Genomic DNA, 11,407 nt, shown 5'->3' on the forward strand with positions numbered 1-11,407 from the left:
CAAGTCTTTGCATCAGGTGGCCAAAGTATTGGAGTTTCAGTTTCAGCATCAGTCCTTGCAATGAACACCCAGGACTGATCTCCTTTAGGATGGACTGGTTGGATCTCCTTGCAGTCCAAGGGACTCTCAAGAGTATTCTCCAACACGACAGTTCAAAAGCATCAATTCTTGGGCGCTCAGCTTTCTTCACAGTCCAACTCTCACATCCATACATGATCACTGGAAAAACCATAGCCTTGACTAGACGGACCTTTGTTGGCAAAGTAATGTCTCTGCTTTTGAATATGCTATCTAGGTTGGTCATAACTTTCCTTCTACGGAGTAAGCGTCTTTTAATTTCATGGCTGCAATCACCATCTACAGTGATTTTGGAGCGCAGAAAAATAAAGTCTGACACTGTTTCCACTGTTTCCCCATCTATTTGCCATGAAGTGAGGGGACCAGATGCCATGATCTTCGTTTTCTGAATGTTGAGCTTTAAGCCAACTTTTTCACTCTCCTCTTTCACTTTCATCAAGAGCACTAGACCATTCAGGTATGACCTAAATAAAATCCCTTATGAATATACAGTGGAAGTGAGAAATAGATTTAAGGGACTAGAACTAGCCTGATGAACTATGGATGGAGGTTCGTGACATTGTACAGGAGACAGGGTTCAAGACCATCCCCATAGAAAAGAAATGCAAAAAAGCAAAATGGCTGTCTGAGGAGGCCTTACAAATAGCTGTGAAAAGAAGAGAAGCGAAAAGCGAAGGAGAAAAGGAAAGATATAAGCATCTGAATGCAGAGTTCCAAAGAATAGCAAGGAGAGATAAGAAAGCCTTCCTCAGCGATCAATGCAAAGAAATAGAGGAAGATCTCTTCAAGAAAATTAGAAATACCAAGGGAATATTTCATGCAAAGATGGGCTCGATAAAAGACAGAAATGGTATGGACCTAACAGAAGCAGAAGACATTAAGAAGAGATGGCAAGAATACACAGAAGAACTGTACAAAAAAGATCTTCACGACCCAGATAATCACGATATTGTGATCACTCACCTAGAGCCAGACATCCTGGAATGTGAAGTCAAGTGGGCCTTAGAAAGCATCACTACGAACAAAGCTAGTGGAGGTGATGGAATTCCAGTTGAGCTATTTCAAATCCTGAAAGATGATGCTGTGAAAGTGCTGCACTCAATATGCCAGCAAATTTGGAAAACTCAGCAGTGCCCACAGGACTGGAAAAGGTCCGTTTTCATTCCAATCCCAAAGAAAGGCAATGCCAAAGAATGCTCAAACTACCGCACAATTGCACTCATCTCACACGCTAGTAAAGTAACGCTCAAAATTCTCCAAGCCAGGCTTCAGCAATACGTGAACCGTGAACTTCCAGATGTTCAAGCTGGTTTTAGGAAAGGCAGAGGAACCAGAGATCAAATTGCCAACATCCGGTGGATCATGGAAAAAGCAAGAGAGTTCCAGAAAAGCATCTATTTCTGCTTTATTGACTATGCCAAAGCCTTTGACTGTATGGATCACATCCACTAGTGGTTGTTAAATAGTTTGACGGCTACTACCAAAAAAAAAAAGCGGGGGTGGCGGGCTTTGGGAGGCAAGAAAATAACAAATGTTGGCAAGGATGTGGAAAAACTGGAACCCTTAGGACACTGTTGATGCGAATGTAAACTGTGCAGTTGCTTTCTGTGGGAAAAAGTTTAGTAGCTCCTGAAAGAGTTAAAACATGAAAGTACTATATGACCCAACAATTCTACTCTTGGGCATAAAACCAAAAGAACTGAAAACAGGTTTTCAAACAAAAACTTGTACCTGAATATTCATGGTATTCTTATTGTCAATAGCCAAGAAATGGAAACAATGCTAACGTGTCCACTGCCTGATGAATAAACAAAACGTGGCATATCCATTTATTATTCAGCCATAAAAATAAATGAAATACTGATACACACTCTAACATAGATGAACCCTGAAAACATGGTATGTGAAAGAAGGCAGACAAAAGTCACATACTACATGGTTCTACTTACGTGAAATGTTCAGAACAGGCACACTCACAAAGATACAAACAGAATAGTGGTTTCCAGAAACTCAATGAAAGGGGAATGGGGAATGACTGTTTAATAGATACGGGGTTTCCTTCAGGGTGAAGAAAAAGTTCTCGAGTTAGTGTTGGTGATTGCACTTCACTGTGAAAGTACTGAAGGCTACTGAATTACATGCTTTAAAATGGTTAAAACAGCAAACTAATGTTATGTTTAGTTCATCACCATTTAAAAAATAATTAAATGTCTTTCTAAATTGACAGCTTGTGGTGGATATCCATGAACTATGAATGCTTTGGTTAATGACAACTGTATCTATTCAAATTGTATTTCAAAATGTCAAGCTAAAGCCATTACTTAATTTTATCAAGTTGTACAATACTTTTAGTGAACCTTGGTTCAGAAACTGTATAGACTTTTCAAACTTACTTTTGAAACTAATAGCGTGATGAAAAATGATAAAATGTATGTTCACACTCATTTGCAATCAAACTGGACATCTAAAAAGAGTATAGCCTAAAATCTTTAAATATACCATTCAAGAAGAATATGAAGTTAAACAGAGGGCAAAATACTATGTTACCTGAAGTTCTATATCCTTGGAAACCCCTGAATATCCAAAAAAAATGTATACCTCTCACAGATCCAGCCTCTATATATAGAGTTTTCGAAATATTAGTAAATCCTCTTTAACCACTCCCAGGAAAGGAAACTGGGGGTAGGCTTTAAATCAAGGGACTGTGTTTCCTTCAGTTCAAAATCAACAAAAACATGGCATATGTCCCTGGGAAAAGGTCTCCATCTACAGGCCTTGAATCCTCTATGGCCACAGGCAGTAGCTGGGATGACTTTGCCCTGACCTCAAGTTCATTTGAAGTGAACCAAGAAAGAACTTTTTGCCCTTGGCAATGTATAATACACCAGGCAGAATTCCTGGAAACATGGAGGAACTATGACGCTGGATCCTTACTTCTAAAGAGAGGAATTCTGGGCACTCACCCATTTGCAGTACCAAAAATCCAGGCTTGGTACATACTCGAGCGTGACCTCTTTGTCATGGATCATTAGAGTTCCCTGTGAAGACAAAGACAGAGCCATCAACATTAACCCTTGGAGAAATGAAGAGACAGGAAGGCACAAGAGAGCCTTTCCAGTCCCCCAAGCTGAAACATTTTACAAAGAGTGAGCTTATTCATGGACAAAAGGAAATGGCTGTTATAAGCCACAGTCTTGGGGCAGTGTCTGCTGGCAGAGCAAGCTTAAGCTTAGGGAAAGGGAGTGGGAGAAGGTGAGATCGGTCTTCAGCCTTGGCTCCTGTGGGTGGGGGGCGCTGTCTTTGGGCAGGTTAGGCCGGGTCTATCCTCCAGAGGTCATATAATCCCAGCAAGTCCCCCACCTGGCTAGGGAGCTAACACACTATCAAGAAGCAAACTCCTTCCTTCTCAGCACAGAGGCACAGGAGCCCTCTCAATTTCCTTCTTTGCCATAGCTAACTCAAATCCCTGTGGTAAGGTAGTAAGGGCTCTTCACTTTGGTGCCTGAAAACTTTTTTTTTTTTGCAATACTGCTGCGTGGCAAAAGCACCAAAAGAAAGAGATACAACACTGAAGACAGGAAGGAAAGAGGACTGTGAAAGCTTCACGGCAGGTCACATCCTTAGAGCAGGAAACTGAGTGGCTGCTGGTGGTGGTGGTGGCGGCGGCGGCAGCGTCACTGGGCTTGGAGCCTTCGGAGTGAGCTGGCCGTGAGAAGTGAGAGCAACTGCTGGCAAGTGAACACTTTGGGAAAGTCTGGCACAGGAACAGGTAGGGAAAAGGGGTTCAACAAGCCTGCAGTTACAGAGCTCCTTTGCCTCTGCATTTTGGACAAGACATGAATTCTTTCACACCAAGAAAAATGAAATAAATTTTGTTTAATAATAAACACTAGACAGCAGATAGGTGTTAGAGCAGAGGGGGAAAAAAATCTCTGCCTAATGACAAAGGACCCTCACCCACACTTGCAAGTGAACTAACCGAGGATGCGACTCTGGAACTAGCCCCTGCGCTGTGTTCATTCTCCGCCCTCTAGGGTCCTCTGTGTCTCCTCAGACAGGGCTCTGAGTTATACAAGGCATTTCTTTGCAATTGGACCTCAGTTTCTTGCTTGAATCCATACATCTGTCAAATAATGCTTTACCTCTCTGCTTTTCACACCAAAAGAGTCAAGAGAAATACACAGAATAAAATTATTGTCTTGTCAAAACCAAAAAAAAAAAAAAAAACCTGCCCGCCTACCTAGGTCTTAGAACCTGGTCTCTGAGAAACTGTTTTGTGGTTTGCTCTTAAGACCAGAGGATGATGATAACAAAAATTTGCTAACCAACTTGAAGTGCTTACTAAGAGCCAAAGATTAAGTGTGTTGTTATCTTCTTTAACCCCTAAATGATCCCATGATCATTCTCTCCACTTCACAGGTGAGGAAACATGCTCAGAGAGGCAAGGTTACCTAGCTCGTCAAAGGCAGAGTCATATTAACTTCTAGGGCTGTAGGTAAGTGGCTATAGGCTACATTTGGCAACTCCTGCTCACTCTGAGGGTTAGGTAAGCTGCCCAAGGAGCCAATATAGGAAAGAGAGACAGCTGTGCAGACAGGGAGGGTCAGGGGATTATCACTCTGCCAAGCCCTATCATATGGGAGGTTGGTCAAGATGGTATCCTTCCATCCAGAGGCAGTATGTCATTTAAGTCATTTAAGAGTATGGACTCTCAGTCAAGTTCCCTAAATTTGTATCCTGCCTCCACTCCATGACCTTCAGCAAGGTCCTTAACTTCTCTGAGCTTCAGTTTCCTCTATTTGTAAAGTAGGACTAACAGTATGTATACCTTATAAGGTGGTTATGAAGATGGATTAATTCACTCCAAGTGCTTAGCATGGGATATAGTTAGGCTTAATAAGTGTATTTCTCACTTGCTTGTCAGGGGTTAATATTTCATACCCCATTTCAATCTATTGAAAAGACTTAAGCTTTCATAAGGGCAGGGTCACTGCCTGTCAGAACCTATATTTTTATGACAGCCTTTAGTGTTAGTTTTCAATTGCTGGACCATATCTGATCAACCAGGCTAAATCTTGATGGTCTTTTGTTATCAGTAGTCAGCCCACTGCTTAGTACAGAAAAGGAACTTTATAAGCATTTATAGAATGAAAAAAAAAAGACTTGAATGCATCCAACTATGCCTGGAAGACTGGAGTGCTCAGCACACAGTAGCTCTGGAGGAAGATTCTGCTGTCATAGTGCACATCTGTATACCCGTCCATAAAATATGTGGGATGCTATTTGAACAGTGAACAGTGCCATCAGAACAAGGCACTACTGTGAATCGCAGTCAGTTGCAAACTCTGATTTCACCACTTGGAGGCATCAGTAGATTCAGGAATTCCTAAGGCAAGGAGCACATTCTACTTCTCAGATAACAAATACGGATGGATGTTCCAGGAGCCTCTGAGGACTTTCTGCCAAGGGTAGGGAACTTCCCCTGCTAGGAGTACTCACAGAGTATCAATTGGAGATCATCTTCAACTCATGTTAAAAAGGCCATGTATAATTTTTTTTTTTTTTCCTGCACTGCAGAGCTTATAGGATCCTAGTTCCCCGGCCAGGGATTAAACCTGTGCCCACTGGAATGGAAGCACAGAGTTCTAACCACTGGACCACCAGGGAATTCCCCATGCACCATCTCTTATTTCTCAGGGTCCTCTATCTACAACTAAGATGGCCCTTTCTTTTCCACCTGCACATGGCTAGATATAAGGCTACCAGAGACCACTGCTAAGGAATACAAAATGGTTGTGAAAGCCACCACTGTTGAAAAACAGCCAACTGTTTGAGTAAAAATAAATAGACACAGAACAAACTCGAATGGTTGACTTATGATCTGATTCCCCAGTTGCTATCATACATCAGCTGCTCAGATATACCAAACACAGGCGTGACATATGCTGTACTCCCCCCATGCCTGTCAAGTCTTTTCTTCAGGTTTCATAGTCAAGATCTGCCAGTGTCTCCTAGGGAAACAACCTGTGGGGAGCTGGGTAGGATGATTTCATCATTGTTTGGTTGTCCACATTTCATTGTCTAATACCTACCATCTTCATTCACACACTAGAAATTTTATTTATCATTTGAATTAGTGGGTTGTTTATTAAGGCTCCTGAAGCAACCCCATGAAGACTGCAAGTCTGATTAACCACATCTAGCTCCTAAAGATGTACCACCATATATTTGAAAGTAAAACCAAAGATACCCATGCCCTTTCTCAGTCATTGGAGATTAGGCTTAAATTAGATTAAAACCTACTTGAATTCTCCTAAGCTGAAAGCCCTCACTTGACAAAATCACACAGATGCATTCCTAAGTATATCTTAATGTGAAGCTGCAAGGATTGAGAGACAATCAAACTTTTGAACAGCAAATCGAGTCCTTGCTCTCCACCTCAGGGACACTGGAGAGTACCATAATCTGTGCCTGAGGGCTGCTAAATTCAACATGCACATTTCCATTTCCCATTTCATCTGCTGCTTTTGCAAACTTGATAACTCCATTTTGTGACCTGTGAAAAGAACCTAGGTCGGAGAATTGAGACTCTACCTTAAGTTTTAGCTGATTTATAACTAAACCCAAGGATTCTTAAGGTACTAGGAGGTATAGGAGAAAATGGAAATGAAAGAACATTTCTGGCAGCAGCTCTGCGTCTTTGTTGAAGATCTCCCCCAAGCACAGTCACAATTCTACTTTGTACTGAGAATACGGCTGCTGTGTGACATAACAAGTCATCCCATTCAAGAACGGAGAGAGACAGGCAGGATCAAAGGCAGGGGGAAAGTATGTGAGCCTTGTGAATACGACTTACACTGAAAAATCAGCAAGCCCTCTTTGTAGATTTGTGCTTCTTCCAAGCACAGGATGGGAGAATCAGGTTACTGGTGGTTGAAAACTGGTACTATCAGAGATAGTAATCTTTATTCACAAAGCAATTATAGTTTACAAAGGCATTCTTCACGAATGTCATCTTGATCGATCCTTGCAAATAGGGGATATATAAAATCTATTTCCACATGGGAAAGTATGACTGAGATACAGAGCAGCCTATTCAGAATTATAGAGCTAGTTAGCAATATACATGGGACCAAACAGCAGGTTTTCTTTTCACCATCTTGCTTTTCTTTGTTTTTAAACTTCCAGAGTGTCAGCTAACTCTTAACACTTGCCACACCACCGAGGTGGCTTCTAATGAAAAAGTGCATAAGCTAGCGTCTAAAGAAATTCACAGGCAATGGCACCCCAGGAATTTTTAGAGAAACTGTCACAAAGATCCTGATAGTGTTGCCGGTCCTCCAAACTGGCCTGCTCAAGGTATTCTTATTGTGCTTAAAGCACCTATGATTACTTTAGGTGCTGTGTCTAAGACAAAGATGGCTGCTAACTGGTACTCTACAAAGAATTTCAATAACAACAATCAAATGGATCTGCAGAAATAATAAATCAGGAGGAACAAAATAACAGGCTTAACACAGATGTACAGTCATCTCTTGATAACCATCGGAGACTGGTTCTGGAACCCCACAGATACTACAATCCAAGGATGCTGCAGCCTGGCACAAATGGTGTAGTAGAGCTGGCCCTCTGTCTACGGATGCAGACCTGTGCATGTGGAGGGCTGCTCATATGTCATTCCCCCCAGCATAAAAGAGAAGCTTTTTGTAGAAATCTTTTGCAAACCACCTAGACTCATTCTTTCCGGTACAAGGATATGTAACAGCTCAAACATCTCGTAAAACTAAGTATTCTCAAAGGCCAAAACCAAAACGAGGCAGAAAGAGGAAAGGATAGGAAGGAAGGAGAAGTCAAGAATCCTGATGAAACTACACAGAATGCTTTGTGACAACCTTAGCTTGGTCCACTGACTCCCGGGTACCTTCTGCTTAGAATGGCCTTTCACCTGACAGGAGCCGACTTGCCCTCTGAGCGAGCACGAGGTGAGGTCCTGAAGAGAACTCTGCTAGAAACAGAATCGAACTTGAGGGTCTAAATAAGACTGAGGAGCAAGGAGACAATGCCCTCTGAGCAGCGACTTATCTTGATACCTTTTCTTGTTCAGACAAAAGCACAACAAACGTTTTCTAAAATGCTCCTTAATAACACTATTTTACTACCTGACTAATTTATCTGTCATTTCCTAAAAGGAAACAATTTGTATCACGCTAAAACTAAAACCTTATTTGTGTTCTCTGAAGCCATATGGCTGGACTGTGTTTCACTGAGCCCTTCGACCAGGCTCAGCCTCAGTGGAAGTAAGGTCTCAAGATGAACTCTGCTCCAGGAACACAACACAGGTCCCAGCACAGGCATTTGGTGCTGTGAATATAAACCGCCCACTCCACCACCACTCCCTGACATTCTTCTGTGGATTTTAAAGTGAGATCCCAGTTCCTCCAGAGAATGCCTCTGTCATTGTCAAAGAAAATCAGTGATCTGCAGTTTTGGAGATGATGTCATACTTGGCTCCAGGAAGACTTAGGAAGAAATCAACTCGTCTACCAGGGAATATATGAGACTCTCCCATTCTAAGTCATCTGAGGCAAAAACAAAGAGGCAAAGTATAAACAAACAAATAAATGAAAAATCAAATAAATTAAATGATCAAAACAGCCAAAGTCTTTTCTTTCCTTGTTAGAAGATGAGGCTTGTTACTGCCAGGCAGATGGGGCACTCAGCAAATTCCTTCACCACAAAGAAACGATTTACAAGCTCCAGCTAACAGTACTGAGAATAATCAACAACTACGAACCACTAAGATGCAAATCATTTTTGAAACTTTCAGTTTGTTATAATTTTGCATGGTTTACAATAACATTTCAGCCAATATTTATAAAGACCTCAGTTAAGATTTCCCTGGTTAATCAATTATTAATTTCCAAATAAAGATATGACTTAGATCTTTGTGGAAGAGGATATCAGGTTCGAACATAGCTTACTGATGCTCAGAATTCCTTTCAGAATTCAGGCTTCCTTAACCTCCATTTTATTCTTTCATATTCCTAGATAACTACTGTTCTAGTTCCCCTGGCTCTTTTCTTCTGGGAAAAGAGGACCTTAAATTCGACACATACTCAAGCTTCGTTGTCTAGGTCTCTAAACAGAGTCACTGTAGGGGAAGAAAAAGGAAGTTTCTAAAATCACTGGAAAACATCAAGCTTATTTTGTTTGCTGAATAATATTCAAACCATTTCTCTCATTTCTTTTTCTTTCAGAGCTGACAACTGGAGGTAGCAGGAACAGCCAAGAGAATAGATAAAAGCCCTAAGACACCGCACAGGCCACACAGCTGAGCCCACCACAAAAGCCGTACAATGTTCCCCAGGCGTCCCCCAAAGAATCAGCAGCAGCTATTCTTCCGGCCTCACCAATGAAAAGAGATTATTTCTCCTGGCTCTTTATCTCCTACCTCCCACCCAAAGAACCTTAGCTCTCTCAAAAGCAGTCTCTATTAGCCTCTCTGGCTTCAATGTCCTGGGCTCAGACATTTCAGAGAACCCAATTGACATACTTTCTGCAGAAACAGGATCTTGAAAAGATGAATAAAATACAAACCTGCCAGATTTCTGAACACTGTTCAACTGCAGGGAAGCAACCACCCACCATTCTTTATTTCTTAGTCAATAAGCCACAGACCCAGTGCCACAATGACAGAAGCAACAAGACCAACAATGCAAGCTTCAAGTCAGAGAAGGTTCACTGGGACAGGATCCTTCACTCTTTTAGATCTATTCCTTCTCACACACAAATAACACAGAATTATCAAACTTCAGCCCCTAATAATAAGGGATGGCTTTTCACATGGAAGATGTGCCCATGTTAAATTGGTCCATACTGAGGAAGCAACATCTGCTGAGCTGTAATATCATGGCTGCTACCGCAGCAGATAAGTCTAGAGGATAAGGGAATGAATGATCTCTGCACGGGGCAGAAATCCAGGATCCTGGGAGGAGACAAAGCCAGGAAGTCTCTAACACTATCCCAGCTAGAGGTACTATCAAGTGCTACAAAGGAACAGCCTCTGGCCATCAAGAAACCCTCCTGCTCAAACCTGTATGCTTTAGAAATCTAACACACACTTAACCTTTAGATGGCTTGAAATATTCTCAAGACCTAAGGATATACCTTAGAAATAGATTTAAGGGCCTAGATCTGATAGATAGAGTGCCTGATGAACTACGGAATGAGGTTCATGACATTGTACAGGAGACAGGGATCAAGACCATCCCCATGGAAAAGAAATGCAAAAAAGCAAAATGGCTGTCTGGGGAGGCCTTACAAATAGCTGTGAAAAGAAGAGAAGCGAAAAGCGAAGGAGAAAAGGAAAGATATAAACATCTGAATGCAGAGTTCCAAAGAATAGCAAGGAGAGATAAGAAAGCCTTCTTCAGCGATCAATGCAAAGAAATAGAGGAAAACAACAGAATGGGAAAGACTAGGGATCTCTTCAAGAAAATCAGAGATACCAAAGGAACATTTGCATGCAAAGATGGGCTCGATAAAGGACAGAAATGGTATGGACCTAACAGAAGCAGAAGACATTAAGAAGAGATGGCAAGAATACACAGAAGAACTGTACAAAAAAGATCTTCACGACCCAGATAATCATGATGGTGTGATCACTGATCTAGAGCCAGATATCCTGGAATGTGAAGTCAACTGGGCCTTAGAAAGCATCACTACGAACAAAGCTAGTGGAGGTGATGGAATTCCAGTTGAGCTATTTCAAATCCTGAAAGATGATGCTGTGAAAGTGCTGCACTCAATATGCCAGCAAATTTGGAAAACTCAGCAGTGCCCACAGGACTGGAAAAGGTCCGTTTTCATTCCAATCCCAAAGAAAGGCAATGCCAAAGAATGCTCAAACTACCGCACCATTGCACTCATCTCACACGCTAGTAAAGTAATGCTCCAAATTCTCCAAGCCAGGCTTCAGCAATATGTGAACCGTGAACTTCCTGATGTTCAAGCTGGTTTTAGAAAAGGCAGAGGAACCAGAGATCAAACTGCCAACATTCGGTGGATCATGGAAAAAGCAAGAGAGTTCCAGAAAAGCATCTATTTTTGCTTTATTGACTATGCCAAAGCCTTTGACTGTGTGGATCACAATAAACTGTGGAAAATTCTGAAAGAGATGGGAATATCAGACCACCTGACCTGCCTCTTGAGAAACCTGTATGCAGGTCAGGAAGCAACAGTTAGAACTGGACATGGAACAACAGACTGGTTCCAAATAGGAAAAGGAGTACATCAAGGCTGTATATTGTCACCCTGCTTATTTAACTTA

General features: G+C 41.7%; 1 protein-coding gene across 5 annotated transcripts in view; it reads right to left on the reverse strand.

Moving 5' to 3' along the window:
• RBM6 (RNA binding motif protein 6) overlaps positions 1-11,407 on the reverse strand; it is an 89,839-nt gene that overhangs the window by 15,958 nt on the left and 62,474 nt on the right. For 4 of the 5 annotated variants that reach the window (XM_010851836.1, XM_010851838.1, XM_010851839.1 and 1 more), the window contains one exon: positions 3,042-3,116. In XM_010851836.1, coding sequence (XP_010850138.1) covers positions 3,042-3,116 — 75 coding nt within the window. Of the gene's footprint in view, positions 1-3,041; positions 3,117-4,057; positions 4,225-11,407 lie in introns of all 5 variants that reach the window. The other variant, XM_010851840.1, reaches the window with a different exon arrangement.

Source organism: Bison bison, unplaced genomic scaffold (genome assembly GCF_000754665.1).
Source record: "Bison bison bison isolate TAMUID 2011002044 unplaced genomic scaffold, Bison_UMD1.0 scf7180017864304, whole genome shotgun sequence".
In the NCBI taxonomy this organism is placed as follows: Eukaryota; Metazoa; Chordata; class Mammalia; order Artiodactyla; family Bovidae; genus Bison; species Bison bison.